This window comes from Leopardus geoffroyi, chromosome C3 (genome assembly GCF_018350155.1).
Source record: "Leopardus geoffroyi isolate Oge1 chromosome C3, O.geoffroyi_Oge1_pat1.0, whole genome shotgun sequence".
In the NCBI taxonomy this organism is placed as follows: domain Eukaryota; kingdom Metazoa; phylum Chordata; class Mammalia; order Carnivora; family Felidae; genus Leopardus; species Leopardus geoffroyi.
Window position 1 is genome coordinate 3,768,514 of NC_059338.1, and position 16,218 is coordinate 3,784,731.

At 43.2% G+C, this 16,218-nt stretch overlaps 3 protein-coding genes across 3 annotated transcripts; all 3 read right to left on the bottom strand.

The window, feature by feature from the left end:
* Positions 1-1,931: 1,931 nt before the first annotated feature.
* LOC123586471 (olfactory receptor 6K3-like) lies at positions 1,932-2,879 on the bottom strand. The gene has a single exon (XM_045455706.1). It carries the CDS (start codon positions 2,877-2,879, stop codon positions 1,932-1,934), a length of 948 nt encoding a protein of 315 aa, XP_045311662.1.
* A 6,419-nt stretch (positions 2,880-9,298) lies between these two features.
* LOC123585789 (olfactory receptor 6K3-like) lies at positions 9,299-10,291 on the bottom strand. The gene has a single exon (XM_045454259.1). The coding sequence runs from the start codon at positions 10,244-10,246 to the stop codon at positions 9,299-9,301; it is 948 nt and encodes a 315-aa protein (XP_045310215.1). The 5' UTR covers positions 10,247-10,291.
* A 3,842-nt stretch (positions 10,292-14,133) lies between these two features.
* LOC123586463 (olfactory receptor 6K3-like) lies at positions 14,134-15,084 on the bottom strand. Its single transcript, XM_045455701.1, has one exon. It carries the CDS (start codon positions 15,082-15,084, stop codon positions 14,134-14,136), a length of 951 nt encoding a protein of 316 aa, XP_045311657.1.
* Positions 15,085-16,218: the final 1,134 nt, after the last annotated feature.

The window sequence follows — 16,218 nt, forward strand, 5'->3', positions numbered from 1 at the left end:
TAAGGACTAGTTATTAAATTTTGACAATTCCGGGCTGGTACGGTGCCAGACAAAGCCCACGCACAGCAGAACACAGTAACTTATGAAGTGTTTCACACATGGATATTAAAACAATAATCATTTAGCCTCCTACCGATGAGTCTGCTCGTCAGCTGCAAGAAGGTGACTTAGGCTGGACTCCTGGCTTTGGGTTCTGGTTCTGGACTCCAGGCACCAGGCTTTGGGCAGATCAGCCCCCCATGTCTCTAATTCTCTGCACCAGGGGCTCCCAGGCACACGGCCTCATGAGTCCAATCCTGCCAGAAAAGCAGCTACCAGAGCGAACCCAACCACAAAGGCATCGATTCAACCCCTGTAATGTCCACTGACATCCCAATAGTCAAAAAAAAAAAAAAAAAAAAAAAAAAAAAAAAAAAAAAAAAAAGAAAAAGAAAGAAAGAAAAGAAAAAGAAAAAAGCCAATCCAAAGTAATGGGGCAGAAAAGTATACACCACCCACCCTGAAGATTTGTGAACTTGTAATTCCGTTACGGGGATGTGAAGAATTGGGACCAATAACTCAGTTTATCACTGCAACTTATCACTACCCTTTATTACAGTCGTGCTACAATTTCGCCTTGTCCATGACAGAATTGGCAGCTTCGCAGAGCGCCCCTCAACTTCTTGAAATTTATCTTGAGACAGAAGTTTTTGAAAATGGAAAGAACTTTATGCAAAAAAAAACAAAAGATAATTGCCATATTTATAAGAATGGTGATAGCCAGGGGCACCTGGGTGCCTCAGTCGGTTGAGCGTCCGACTTTGGCTCAGGTCATGATCTCAGGGTGCATGGGTTCGAGCCCCGCGTCAGGCTCTGTGCTGACAGCTGGGAGCCTCGAGCCTGCTTCGGATTCTGTGTCTCCCTCTCTCTCTCTACCCCTCCCCTGCTCGCATTCTGTCTTTCTCTCTCTCTTAAAAAGTAAAATAAATATTAAAAAAAAAAAAATGGTGATAACCAGGAAATGATAGAAAGGTTCAAAAGAGAGAAATAATTTGCATATCCAATCCAATTTTTGCCCTAATGAAACTGATGGCTCTAAGTACTTTGTAGAAACATGAATAAGTTTTAGTACATAATTTTGAATTAAACATTTTTTATTACCAAGTCATATAGGTATTAGAGGAAAACTGCTACACAAAATATATATTTTAGCACTGATATCGGAAAAGAGACAATTTCTTAGAGGGGTGGATTAAATCATCAATAAATTTCATTGCCTATAAATGTGAACCTATGCATTTATTATGTCAATATTCTCTCACACTGATCCTACGTGAGATGCTAAGTTCCCATGGGGAGGGATCTGATCTACTCAGTTGCTTTTCACAGTTACGGGGTTAACATAACTGCACATCATCCGTGGCGCCCCTGTTCACGACAGCGTCACGTACAGAGCACCCCAGTATGTAGATCTTAAAAATACCAGCAAGGCTGACTGGAAAGGAATCAAAGATGGGGGATCCAGTCTATGGTCTGGGTGCCAGAAGCTCTTGCTTCTGCTTAATGTCCAGTAGCTTCCAGAAAGAACTTGGACCCGTCACCTTAGCGTCATGGGGAGTGGGCTCCATGGGCTCCATCAGGTCACTGGGAGCTTTGTAAGGAGATTCGATACCAAAGAAAGGTAATACCTATGAGTATTATTAATATTTATACAATTAACCGCCTTGAAGTAAAAGAGCAAATTAAAATCAAATGCACAACATGAGAGATACAGAAAAGAAAATGGTACTTTTGCCGTCTCTGTAAGTCCTCATAGGACTTTCTCTGTCAGTCTTCTCACCAACTCATGGAGAAGAAATTTGGACTAATTGCATAATTCTTTTCAGTTCTCGTGTTTGTGGGGTCGGTATTTTGCCAAGAAGTTCCATCCATATAGAAGACTGCTTCCTAAGTTACCTACCACGTACACGGAACACCTTTGGAGGGCAAAGGAGCTTCTTAATAGCATCTTTCATATCATTATTTCTCAGGCTGTATATCAAGGGATTGAAAAGGGGAGAAAGGACAGAGAATGTTAGAGCAATGGCTGTGTCCCAGAACGGTGTATACGTGGCAGAGAATCTGAGATACATGAGGGCCACACTGCCAAAAAACATCAGGAAGACGGCAATGTGGGCGACGCAGGTGGAGAAGGCCTTTTTACGACCCTCCGCTGAAGGGATGCCCAGGATAACAACCACAATTCTGATGTACGAAAGGGAAATAATCAGACTCGTTATCAGAATGGCCGAAGCATGAATCACGTCTTGCACTAGGATCACAGAGGCATCCGTACAGGCTAAATTTAATAATGGACCGAAATCACAGAAGATCTGATGGATTTGGTTGGGGCCACAGAAAGGTAGGGTAGAAATCCATACAACCTCAGGTAGAAGGATGAGGAAACCAAAGACACAAGAGCCTGCAGAAAGCTGAGCGCATAGTCGGGGGGTCATGATGGTCAGGTAGCGAAGAGGGTTGCAGATGGCAACGTACCTGTCAATGGCCATGATGGTCAGCAAGGCTCCTTCAGTGTTTCCGAGTGAATGGAAGAAGTACATTTGCAAGAGGCAGCCAGTAAAGGAGATGGTCTTTTGGCTGCTGATCAGATTGGAGAGCATCTTGGGGATGGTGGCCGTGGTGTACCAGATCTCCAGAAATGAGAAGATGCTGATGAAATTGTACATGGGGTTGTGGAGACGGGTGTCCAGCCGGACGGCAAAGAAGACCATCAGGTTCCCAACGACAATAAAGGTGTAGACGAAAAGTAGGGGGAAGAAGTACAAGAGGCCGCCATCTTGGAGCTGCGGGAAGCCAGTGAAGATGAATTCAGTCACGGCCGATAGATTTTCACTCTCCATTATCCCCAGAAGAGCTTCCTGTGAATAAGGGAGAGGTTATACCCAACTAACAGAGAAGGAAATCGATGCAGTGTAAACAGAAACAGTATTTTGGTTACATGGCATTTCTTTGCGTGTGTTTTGACACTTCCTCAGTTCAAAATGACCAGTGGCTTGCCTGTATCTGCAATCTTTATTTGGGAGACAGTATAGCTAATGATTAGTACAGCCAGGGTTCAAATCGAACATACCGAACATACTGAGCCTGAATTCTCATCCTGCTGCCTATTAGTTGGGCGATAATGGGCAAGTCCCACAATCTCTCTGAGATTCAGCATCTTCTTCTGTAGGTGAAAGCCTATTTGTCCAATCGGAGTTGTATTACATGAGTTAATGTATCAACGCCCCTGGCATTCATGATCAATATCTGTTCTCATTTCTTTCCAAGATCGGCTTTCTGAAACAGTAATATTAACAGTATCTCGTTCAGATCTTGTTCACTCCTCAACCATTTGCTGTGTGAATTCTTTCTTTACTGCCACTTAGAGAAGACATTTTGTCCTATGTGTCAGTGACATGATAACTGCAAAGCAACATAAACGTTTCAGTTATTATATTATGACTACCCTTTTGCGCCAGAAACTCCTGATTACCGCTACTTGAAGATTTTTCTCCCTTGGCTCTCATGCAACCCCACTCCAGGTTCGCCCTGTTCCTACATGGAGGCTTCTTCTCGTGTGTTGGCTATATCATTGTTTCCTTCCATGTGTTATGGACCCATCTTCTTTACCCATTCGGTACATGGCTATGTATGGCAAGTTTCTGCTGTGGCCCCTGAAGTCCTGTCCTTCCTCACTGTCTGTGGATGAACCATAAATAGGCATCAAGCCTCTGTCTCCAGCACAGGTGTGTTTCCAGACTTCAGATCTGCACACCGAGCATATCCCCACCCGCCACTCCCTCCTCCTGCACGATGGCAGATTTCAGGGTCTACCTCCAATTCCCCGAGATCATTGCCTTGTGAAGGCCAACACTCTTTTGGGAAGGCATTCGGACTCGCTTTTCTTCACCAGGATGCTTCTGGCTTCCTTTGGGTTTCAGCTCAGCCACTGCCTCCTGTCAGAATTGCACTCATGTCCTTCCCCACATTCACATACGCACACACACATGGACACATACGCCTCTGGGTTTATTCTCATCTCTGTGTCTTCGGCAGGGCCCCTACCATTAACTTGATTAAGTTTCACTGCAATTCTTGTTCTCTGTTTAACTTCACTAGACTGTGAGCTTCCATTCGGGCAGGATGAGCCTTTGTCTTTCACGACCCCTACTATATATATTAAGCACTTGAAAGTAGCTTCTTTTGTAATGACTAGGTTTGGATCTGACTTGCAAACATCATTAAAGCCAGAAAAATCCAGAAGCAAGGCAGGTAGAGAAGAGAGGATGAGCATTCATGTCTTGAACCATCACATGGTCTGAATAACTGGATATAATTTCTGATTGAAGATATGCAGAGCCCAGAATTCCAAAGATGGAACTTTCTCAGAAGCCCTAGTCCAATGCCCAAATTCAAGCCTCCCCAGATCTTCACTGAGTCTTTAGAATGTGTTTCATCCTTAGGAAAGAAAATGGATAATTTCTCCCCAGCCCTCAGTGACCCTAAACTCACCTCTGCAAAATACCAGAGGGCTCTTCCTTTTCCCTGGGTCTCTGCATTGCCGAATGTTCTTTCACTGTCTCTGGAAGTGTTGTTATAGCCATCCTACCAAAGACACCAAAGGGAAAATGAACTCCACTGAGGTTTTATCCCTCGGTAACAAGTAGAAAGCAATCTGTTCCCTCATGGGGTCAATTATCAGACATCCCTGCACTGTCTTCTCATTAGATCTTCAGGTCAGAGGAGAATCAGTGTCCCAAGGAAGACTCACAGATCCTGGTGACCATTGTTACCACCATTTTCTTGTTACCGGTTGTGATGTAACCAGTCAGTTCCCATCTCGGTATGGAATTGAGAGGGCTCCATACAAAGAACAGCTTTGATAGGACTCTACCCTCACAAAAACACACAAGAAATAGAACAGTGTTAGAGTGTCTGGGTGGCTCAGTCAGTTAAGCATCCAAATTTGGCTCACGTCATGATCTTGTGGGTCACGAGTTCGAGCCCCACATCGGGCTCTGTGCTGACAGCTCAGAGCCTGGAGCCTGCTTTGGATTCTGTGTCTTCCTCTCTCTCTGCTCCTCCCTGCTCATGTCCCATCTCTCTCCCTCTCAAAAATAAATAAAAACATTTTAAAAAAATTAAAAAAGGAACAGCATTGAAGGTGATTTACTGGCATGTTAAGTATCATGGATAAAGTAGCGAAGAAAAAAGAAAACAATTTCTGGGAAAACATGTCGTTTGGAAAAGTGAGCCAGTACTAAAGAAGATGATGGAAACCCCCCCCCCCACCTTTTTCCTTCCAGCAACATATACGGGGCTCTCCTTCAAATTATTCCTATGGATTCTGATGAATTCTTTAATTTTCTATTTTTCCCCACAAATATATGAAAGATTGGTCTTGTATACCACTTCGTTCACAGTGTGTTGCAAACATTGCCAAATATAACAACACATATATTAATTCGTTTTCTATTCACCATTCTTACAGAAAATATCTTAGAAGTTTCCTGATACGGTAGCAAAGCGATGGGGTCACGTCTTTCGTGTGAATGTGGTTACGGAGCCTGGCTCAAGAATGCACAATGTTAGGAAGAAGGACTTCTCATCTCTAATCATGGAATTTGGTGACTTAGAATACTTTATAAAAATAAATTCATATTAACAACGATTGTGTAAGATACATTTATTTTTAACCACTGAAATTTATCAGGGAAGATATTTTTCCCTTCATGTTTCTCTCGAGTGTAGTACCAAAATCTTATCACTAAGAAATATTTATATGCTCCCTTGAATATGCAATTTTATCTAGATTGTCTATTCCCCACCCCCCCCCCCCATGAAAACTAACCTGATTTTTAGTATCAGCAACATTTTGCAAGTTTGCTTTACAGATATAATCTGCGGTGCATCTGTTTCTAGAAATAAAATTATTTCTATGAGAAAATGCATAAATTAACAAGGAAGGAAAGTGACTTACTTTACTTTAAGAAAAAGAAATTTGGGGTGCCTAGGTGGCTCAATTGGTTAAGAGTCCTACTCTCGGTTTCAGCTCAGGTCATGATCTCACAGTTTGTGAGTTTGAGCCCCACATTGGTCTCTGTGCTGATAGCACAGAGCCTGCTTGGGATTCTCTCTCTCTCTCCCTATCTCCTCTCATGCTCTCCATCTCTCTTTCTCTCTCTCTCTCTCTCTCTCTCTCTCTCTCTCAGAATAAATAAATAAAACTTTTATTTTTTTTTATTAAAACAATTTTTTTTTCAACGCTTATTTATTTTTTGGGGGACAGAGAGAGACAGAACATGAACGGGGGAGGGGCAGAGAGAGAAGGAGACACAGAATCGGAAACAGGCTCCAGGCTCTGAGCCATCAGCCCAAAGCCCATCGCGGGGCTCGAACTCACGGACCGCGAGATCGTGACCTGGCTGAAGTCGGACGCTTAACCGACTGCGCCACCCAGGCGCCCCAATAAATAAAACTTTTAAATAAAGAGAAAAGAAATGTTTAATTTGTCTCTATTTGTCCTTATCCGGGTGTTAGGAAATCTAGAAATGGAAATAGTTGAATGACCATAGTGCCCCCTTTTTTAACCTAACAGACCAGCCTTCACCGTGGACTTGAATTGTCAAGAGTTGCCCCACTGCAACCCAAGTGAACGTCCAGTTGGCAAACAGGCACCAATGGTAGCAACGTGGAGAAACATACTTGCACACTCTCTTTATTCTCTGATTCTCTGATGTGTTGCTTTCTGAAGCAAACAAATAAAAAAATAAAAAAATAAAATTCTTCTCCCTGCTCTTTTTCAAATGTACCACATGAAAAATATAAACAGTTGGGTATATGAAGCCCTCTGTGACACACTTGGAGGAATAAGTACACTTTTAGATTGGCAGAAGCATTTTTAAACCTTTTTGTTTGTTTTCCTTCAGGATGGAAAGTTATCCGATACTTAATTGACAATAGCAAGGGTTTGTATGTGGGGGTGCCGCTGGGATGCGTCACACGTCCTCCACTTCTGTGGATCCTCCTGCCCTCGTGGTGCATTTGTCTTTCCAATGCCTGCTCCTGCAAACTCAGGAATGCGAATATGACCCTTTGAATTCTGGCTGCCCATGGAACAGGAATACAAATTTTCTGGCGAGGCTACGGTGAAGCCGTGAAGTACAATCCTAAGTCGAGAACAGGTGTTGTTGGATAATTTCTTGTTTCCTTATCTGCTTTTGTTTGTGTTCGTTATTTACGATTAGCATGGCCCAAGTTCAAAATCATGGGGTTTGGCTTCGGAGGCCGAGTAGGACTGAAGTTTGTATGTGACTGCATCCCAGGCCTCCTCTCCATTTCCAGCTGCTTTTATCAGCGGCCCTTTAATTTAAATGGTTTCCTTGATGGGACTCGAACCAAGCAGATGACACACAGCCACTAATGTGCCTCTTCTCTGTTGGTTGTGGAATCCTAAACTCAGACTTTTGAGGCAAAGATGTCCCAACTTCACTTCACGTGCCATCCACCAAAGGAAACCCAGGAGTTGAAGAGGTAAAGTCCTTACTTGATAAACAGAAACATTCCAGATACTCATTCATGAGCCCCCATCCCAATGCATATCTATCAAAATCCAACTTCTGTTTGGAATTTTCAACACTTGAAAAAAAATTTTTTTAATGTTTATTTTTTGAGAGACAGAGAGAGACAGAACATGAGCAGGGGAGGGGCAGAGAGAGAGGGAGACACAGATTCTGAAGCAGGCTCCAGGCTCCTGAGCTGTCAGCACAGAGCCTGACGCAGGGCTTGAACTCACAAACCACGAGATCATGACCTGAGCTGAAGCTGGACGCTTAGCCAACTGAGCCACCCAGGCGCCCCTGGAATTTCCAACACTTTTATCAAAAAAGATTCCTGCAAAATATTTCCCAGATAGGGCCTTCTCTGGCCTGTACTGAATTCCCTTAAATTTTGTGTCGTATATACTATGACTTTAAGAGATTATTTACATTTTGTCTATTGACCTCACCTTTCTTTGTTTTTCAGGACTTACAGAGGTTTTTTTTTCTCCCCCCCCCCCCACCCCGGGAGGATGCTTGTGATGTAAGCTAGGTGGGGTTGTTTCGTGTTTTGTGCGCCTTTTGGGTCTCTAAAGAAAGTAATATCCACGTGGTTTGCGCTGTTTTATTGGACTGTCGGGGAAGAAAATTTCAGTACACAGGATAAAATTGCTATTTTTATACCAAAATTTTTGTACGTGTGTTTTATGAAGATAATTATAAGAGCTGTGCATGAATTATGATAGAAACTTCAGGCAACAGCACTGGATATGGCAAGGAGACGAAAGTTTCTTTAGAGCTGTTCGGTTAGAAAGTCAAATGAATCATGTTATTTGCAGCTGCCATTCCATAGATGCAAAGAAGACTTTTGTGTTGAAGAGAATGAAGATGCTTAGTCCCGGGAAGACCAGCAATAGCTAACGTTCCTCTCTGTGTGTCTCTGTGTGTACTGAAGTGTATATGTGTCAACAGTATCCTACATGGTAGGTTTCTTATGAACATGTCTGGCAACAGGAATCATTTAGTCTTACTAAATGTATACGCTTATTATTCTAATGAAGAACTAATTACACAACTAAAAATGAAAGTATACTTTACTTCCTTAAGTATTAGTATTATTATTATTATTATTTTAAGATATCTGTTTCCCGGGGCTCCCGGATGGCTCACTCAGTTAAGCATCTGACTCTTGGTTTTGGCTCAGGTCATGATCTTGCCATTCGTGAGTTTGAGCTCCATATCAAGCTCCGTGCTAACAGTGCAGGGAGTGCTTGGGATACAATCTCTCTCTCTCTCTCTCTCTCTGTGCCTCCCCCCTGCTTGTGCTCTCTTTCTCTCTCAAAATACATAAATTAATTTCATAAACTTAAAAAAAAAAGATATCTACTCCCAACAAGCCTAATCAGGTAATCCATGATCCCTAAAGAAATAGAGAACTTTCCCAAGATCTATTGCCTGAAGCACACGGCTACTTCTGGAGTGATGAGCGAGCTTTCCTTTAATTACAACCGTTCAGAAGAAAGCAAGCAAATCAACCCCATAATAAGGTTCTTGACCGTATATACATCAGTGTTAATAGCTATGACCTAGAGTATAAATGTGTTTTCCTAGATATCAGGGAAAATAATGAGGAGAACAGACAGAAAGTTCAGTGTTACAAAGAACTATGTATAGAGTGGTTTCATTTTTTTTTAAATCTGTTGCAGAAAACAGTAAGACGGGGGGAGATTTGTGGCTCAGAATTAACCTCCAAACGTGTCGAACGTTTTCCGAAGGTGGAACAGTGTTCTAATCTCGTTCTTCATGCCCTTGTTTCTCAGACTATAGATGACGGGATTGAAGAAGGGGGCAAGGATAGTAAACATCAGTGCAATTGTGGTGTCCAGGACTGGGGGATAGGTGGCATTGAATCGTGAGTACATGAGGGACATGTGGCCGAAGAAAATCAGGGACACGGCGGGATGGGCTGCACAGGTAGAAAAGGCCTTTTGCCGGCCCTCAGCAGAGGGGATCCTCAGGACCACAGTGACCATCCTGATAGAGAACATGGCAATGATTAGGACGGTAGCGATGATGGCCACAGCATGGATCACATCTCCAACCAGAGTCGTGGACGTGTCTGTACAGGCCAGGCTCAGCACAGGGACCAAGTCACAGAGGATTTGATGGATTTGGTCGGGCCCACAGAGAAGCGGTGTGGAAATCATCACAATCTCAGGAAGCAGGATGAAGAGACCCAAGATGCAGGAGCCTGCAGAGAGCCGAGCACATGGCCGGGGGGTCAGGATCATCTGGTAGCGGAGAGGGTCGCAGATGGCCACGGACCTGTCGATGGCTATGGTGGTCAACAGCATCCCCTCGGGATTTCCCAGCGAACGGAAGAAGTACATCTGCAGGAGGCAGCCAGTAATGGAGATGGTCTTCTTCTCGCAGATGAGGTTGGAGAGCATCTTGGGGATGGTGGCTGTCGTGTACCGGATCCCCAGGAAGGGGACGATGCTGATGAAATTGTACATGGGGTTGTGAGGATGGGTGTCCAGCCGGACAGCAAAGAAGGCCATCAGGTTCCCAACGACAATAAAGGTGTAGACGAAAAGTAGGGGGAGGAAGTACAGGAGGCCGCCATCTTGGAGCTGCGGGAAGCCAGTGAAGATGAATTCAGTCACAGCTGACAGGTTTCCCCTCTCCATATGCACAGCAGAGCTCCCTGCGAATGAAGGAGAGGGCACACACCAGCTCAAAAGGAGGCGGAGAAGAACGGGCGGTGAACAGCTAAGTAATTGGATGAACAACAGGAAATAACTTGCAAGTTTTATTCTTTTCTAATTTCACACTCTTGTGCACATTGACTAGTATTTGGCTTTTTCTCCCCGCTCCTTCAGAGGCACAACCACAGAAACAGCAGTCCCCAAATGTTTTTAAGTGTTTTATTTATTATTTATCTTTGAGAAAGATGCAGAGAGTGGGAGCAGGGGCGGGCAGAGAGAAAGGAAGAATCTCAAGCAGGCTCCACACTGTCAGGGAAGAGCCCGATGGGGGGCTCAGACCCATGAAACCGTGAGTGAGATCATGACCGGAGCCGAAGCCCGGAGGCGGACGGGAGAAAATATTAATACTAGCACGGAAGGCTTTGAGAATGGCCAAACACTTTACAATAGCAAGAATCGCATTGCATAGTGTGCTGGGTATGGAGTCAGTCACTGTGGCAAGCACCGCCCCAAGCACAGGCTTTTTTTTTTTCCCTAATGCTCCAGATGCTCTAGGGAGGCAAGATCATCCTCATTTTACAGAGGAGAACACTTAGACACAGACAGGTGAAACCCTTTTCCGAGGGATTCTCGCCTGAAGTCAGAATGTAAATCCATGCACTGTATCTCTAAGGAAGCGCTCGAACCCACTGCCCCTGCCAATATGTGTAAACACACTTTCAGGGCTTAGAGTAGCGTCAGGAAGATAGTCAACACTCCAGAATATTGGGCACTGTTACACTGGGGTTTCTGGATTATATTTATCATGTTTCATCATCAACTACTAGCTTTTCCTTCCTTATTTTTTTAAATGTTTATTCGTTTATTTTGGGAGAGAGAAAGCAAGAGTGAGTGGGGAGGGAGTCAGAGAGAGAGACAGAGAGACAGAGAGAGAGATAAAGAGAATCCTGAACAGGGTTCACACTGTCAACGCCGAGCCCAACTCAGGGCTCAATCTCATGACCTTGAGATCACGACCTGAGCCCAAACCAAGGGTTGGACTTTTAACCAACTGAGCCACTCAGGTGCCCCTGTTTTTCCTTCTTTAGACTGGGCTTTTCCTTCAGGGCAGTAACCTAGAACAGGGTTGGCATGTAAAAAAAAAAAAATGGTTGGTGTCAAATAAATTAACTTGGAAGCCATACTCTTGATGCAATTAGAATTAAACCCACAAGACAGCCATGGACAAGTGAGAAAAGAAAATTGGAGACTGTTTGGAAAGGGAAGTATGACAAGTCATATATATATGAATTGTCATACTTCCCTTTCCAACTTTATTGTCAAATTGGTTTCCATACAACACCCAATGCTCATCCCAACAGGTGCCCTCCTCAATGCCCATCACCCACCCTCCCCTCCCTCCCACCCCCATCAACCTCAGTTTGCTCTCAGTTTTTAAGACTCTCTTATGGTTTGGCTCCCTCCCCCTCTAACTTTTTTTCCCCGACAATTCACTTTTAATGAGAGTCCTAAGCAAGTCTGGAAAAACTGGCCTCTCAAAGGATGGCATCATAATGGAGTATCGTGTTTTATTTATGCCTGTGCCCAGTAAGTTTCCCGCTATACTTGCCTTTATGCGCTACCAACATTTGAAGTTTCTGAGTCCTCAGGCTTTTTTTTTTTAAGGTTTATTTATTTAGAGAGAGAGAGAGAATCCCAAGAAGGCTCCGCTCTGTTAACAAAGAGCCCGATACGGGGCTTGGACACATGAACCATGAGATCATGATCTGAGATGAAATCAAGAGTTAGACACTTAACCCACTGATCCACCCAGGAACCCCTATGACTTTCTTGTGCATGGTGAGTAAATTCTTTCTCAAGCCTTAGCCTCCTGCACTCACCTCTACCCAAGACTGCAGGGGCTCCCCTGTCTGTGTGGATCTCTGCATCCTTGACACTCCTCCGGCCCCTCCAAAAGGGATCTTACAGTTATTTTCACAGGCATCCCAGGGAATAGCAAGAAGGGTAAGCGGGCTCCATTGGGGATTCCCTCCCTGCCCCCCAGTGCAGAACATCACTTTCCCTCACGGGGTTAACTAGCAGAAAGGTTCCCATTGTACGCTCGTCTCATTAGATTTCGGGATCAAAGTCGTCATGAAGTATTTTTTCCTGATTGTACTCATATCTCTGGACATGGCAAACTACTTTCTCCACCACTGTGGTTATCGCCCCAGGTGTTCGTAAGTCTGCCCAGTGCCCTGCAAAGAGCACTTTGTGTGGGTCCTCCTCTTCTTACATGAACACACACGTGTGGAAAGTCTTGAAGGAAACATACTTGAAAAAAAACTTGAAAAGTAGTTAATAGAAAAGAAGACCATTTCACAACAGACATGTCATTGGGATTTTGTGCCAATAGTGAAGTGAGGGGGAAATGTCATTTTTTTTCTCATGCCACAAATGCATGTGAATCTCTCTTCCCCTAAACAATCCATGTGGGTCCTGCTGACCTCTCTAGTGACAGTTAGTGTCTCACCACTTTTCACAGGATTATTCTGTATTCCAAGTGCTCAATCCACTGCTCTGTTGAAAACTCAGAGTTGTTGTTGTTATTTTCCTCTTCCTCCTCCTCCTCTCCTCCTCCTCTCCTTCTCCTTCTCCTTCTCCTTCTCCTTCCCCTTCCCCTTCCCCTCCTCTTCCCCTTCCCCTTCCCCTTCTCCTCCTCCTTCTTCTTCTTCTTCTTCTTCTTCTTCTTCTTCTTCTTCTTCTTCAAATCTAGTTGCTTTTTTTGTTTTGTTTTGTTTTGTTTTTGTTTTGTTTTTTTTTAATATATGAAATTTATTGTCAAATTGGTTTCCATACAACACCCAGTGCTCATCCCAAAAGGTGCCCTCCTCAATACCCATTACCCACCCTCTCCTCCCTCCCACTCCCCATCTATCATGTAATCCCCTTTGGAATTATGTGTCAAATTTTGGATGGGAAGATGTGCTTTCTTTCTCTCTTGAGTTTTGTCTAACATTTCTTCCTGTGACATAGGGACGTAGTTTCCTTGTCTAACTTCTCATAATATTTTTTCTTGAAATTCCAAAATAATAATAAGCCATTGGAATAAAAGGTCCAGCATAGGGAACATAGCACTGCATGATGACAGACGGTGACTACAGTCGTGGGGAGCATGACTTACAGTATAGAGGTGTTGAATCACTATGTTGTACACCTGGGACTAATGTAGCATTATGGGTCAACTATACGCAAACTAAAGAAAAAAATCACATGAGAAGATCTGGAAAAAATGTTAATTGGAAAAAATATCCTTTCTAATGGTTTACCGTGGCATGAAATGGTCTATTTTATTTTTAACAACTTTATTGAGGTATACTTTGTATACAAAGAAAATATTTAACATGTGCAATAGATGAGTGTGAACATATGCAAACACCGCATATAAGCACCACAGTCAAGGCAACAGATGAATCCAACTCCTCTCAGACCTGCTTCATGCTTAAGGTCACAAAGCTTGTATGTAGTCCAGTAAAATATGAGCCTCTCTTCTATAGATCTTATGCTCTTAACCACTGTATCTTATAATCTGCAGTTGTTACTAATGCTTATGGAATAATAAGAATAATACTTACGTAATAGAAATAAAATTAATGTTTACAGCATATATTTTAATGGCTTAAACATCATATTTCCTCCCTATTATCTATCCACCTACGCATGTCTGAACAGGTAGTCTGTGATACATTAGACATGTATGCATAGAACAAACATGGGAAGAAATGGAATGAATAGAAACTATCAGTGTGACAACGAATGAGCTATATGCTAGTTTTGTGGTTTAGTATCTTAGAGTAACATCCAAAGTGAGAGGTGCCTATGAGGTAACATCATCTTGCAGGTGCATTAAACACCTTCTGAAGGCAGAGAAGCTTCTTAATCGCAATCTTCATGTCCTTGTTTCTCAAGCTATAGATGATAGGGTTGAAAAAGGGAGCAAGAATGGCAAACATCAGTGCAACGACTGTGTCCAAAGTTGGTGGGAAAGTGGCGGAGAAGCGCAGGTACATGAGGGACACGCTGCCATAGAACATCAGAAAGACACCAAGATGAGACGCACAGGTAGAGAAGGCCTTCCGGCGGCCTTCGGCAGACGGGATCCTCAGGGTCACAGTGATGATTCTGACATAAGAGACAGCGATAACCAGGACAGAGAAGATGATGGCCGCAGCATGGATCACATCCTCAAGCAGGATCATGGACGTGTCTGTACAAGCCAAGCGCAGTACAGGTTCAAAGTCACAGAATATCTGATGGATTTGGTTGGGCCCGCAGAAAGGCAGGGTGGAAATCCAAACAGTCTCTGGGAGCAACACAAGAAAGCCAAAGATGCAGGAGCCTGCAGAGAGGTGAGCACACAGCTGGGGGGTCATAATGGTCGGGTAGCGGAGAGGGTTGCAGATGGCCATGTACCTGTCAATGGCCATGGTGGTCAACAGCATCCCCTCGGAATTTCCCAGTGAATGGAAGAAGTACATCTGCAGGAGGCAGCCAGTAATGGAGATGGTCTTCTTCTCACAGATGAGGTTGGAGAGCATCTTGGGGATGGTGGCTGTCGTGTACCAGATCTCCAGGAAGGAGAAGATGCTGATGAAATTGTACATGGGGTTGTGGAGACGGGTGTCCATCCTGACTGCAAAAAATACAATGAGATTTCCAATCACAATAAAGATGTAGATGATGAACAAAGGAATGAAGAAGAGGAGGCTGCCATCTTCAAACTGGGGGAATCCAGAGAAGAGAAACTCCGTCACTGTCGAAGTTCGGTTATTTCTTACCATGGTCTCAACAGCCTTAAGTGTTTTGGGTAGAAAGACACAGCTCACTCCCTAGATGAAATATAAAGAGTTAGATCTCTTGGTTCAAATAAGATTCAAAGGAAGAAATGCTTTAGGTAGATGATTTATCCCTATCATTCTTGGGTTAATGAAACATGTCCATGTAGTATCTACTATGTGCCAAACACAACTGTAGGCTTGTTGAGTTCAGTAGTGAAGAAAATACTCCATTTTCATGGAGCTTATATTCCAATGAAGGAGACAAATAAAAATAAGTAAGATTGCATAAGTTCATCTTTATAAGCTATGCTAACTAAAGCAAAGTAAGATATTAGGGGGACTACTAATAATCACTTTTCATACGAATTCCCAAAATCATTTTGAATCACATACCAGATACATTCTCTAATGTTTCTTGGCTATAGATTAGAGGATCAAGACTTTTAGTTATTTTCCTGTCTACACAGTTATTGTCAAGTTGTATTCTGCATTTTCTGGAAAATCCCCAGTTTTCGGTATTCAGTTCCTTTATCAGACCACAGAGGAATTCTGAGTGTAGTTAGAGAAAGGGTGAGGTTTTTAGGGAAATATTTCAAGGTGAAGCTATGGTAGGAACCTATTCCCAGCAGTGGAAGAGATAAAGCTAGTGGAAACTGGCCAGCACAGAGGGAAGAGAAATTCCAGAAACTGAGCTTTAGAGGGTTCTGGAAGAACAAAGAGGGCCCAGTCTGTGAACAGGGAGTTCTCTGTTGAGAAACCTGTTCTTGAAATCTTTCCAACACGCTTCTAAATGTCAGTCCACCAGAGATATTAAAAAGAAGCAGAGAGTGTTTCTGAGCTAGCTAAGTCTCCCTGCATGGATTGTTTATAGTCTGACAAAGACCATCAAGGAATTAGAAGGTGAGAGCCAAAATGTGACATTCCAGCACAATTTGGGTCCCTTGAAATTGCATGAAGTATGAAGAGATCTCTAAAAGTAGTTCAAGGAATCTCATCAAGTGTACTGGGTACTATTCCCCAGCAATTCAGAAACCTGAATAGAAAATGAGCTAAAGAGAAATATTGAGAACACAAAGGAATTTGAAAGATAAGTTCTCTTTTGAGATCATGTAGAACCTTTTAAAAATGAACTCCTCG

Bases quoted from the DNA above. Each gene is read 5' to 3' on its own strand.
- LOC123585789 (XM_045454259.1), bottom strand. From the start codon at position 10,246: ATGGAGAGGGGAAACCTGTCAGCTGTGACTGAATTCATCTTCACTGGC.
- LOC123586463 (XM_045455701.1), bottom strand. From the start codon at position 15,084: ATGGTAAGAAATAACCGAACTTCGACAGTGACGGAGTTTCTCTTCTCT.
- LOC123586471 (XM_045455706.1), bottom strand. From the start codon at position 2,879: ATGGAGAGTGAAAATCTATCGGCCGTGACTGAATTCATCTTCACTGGC.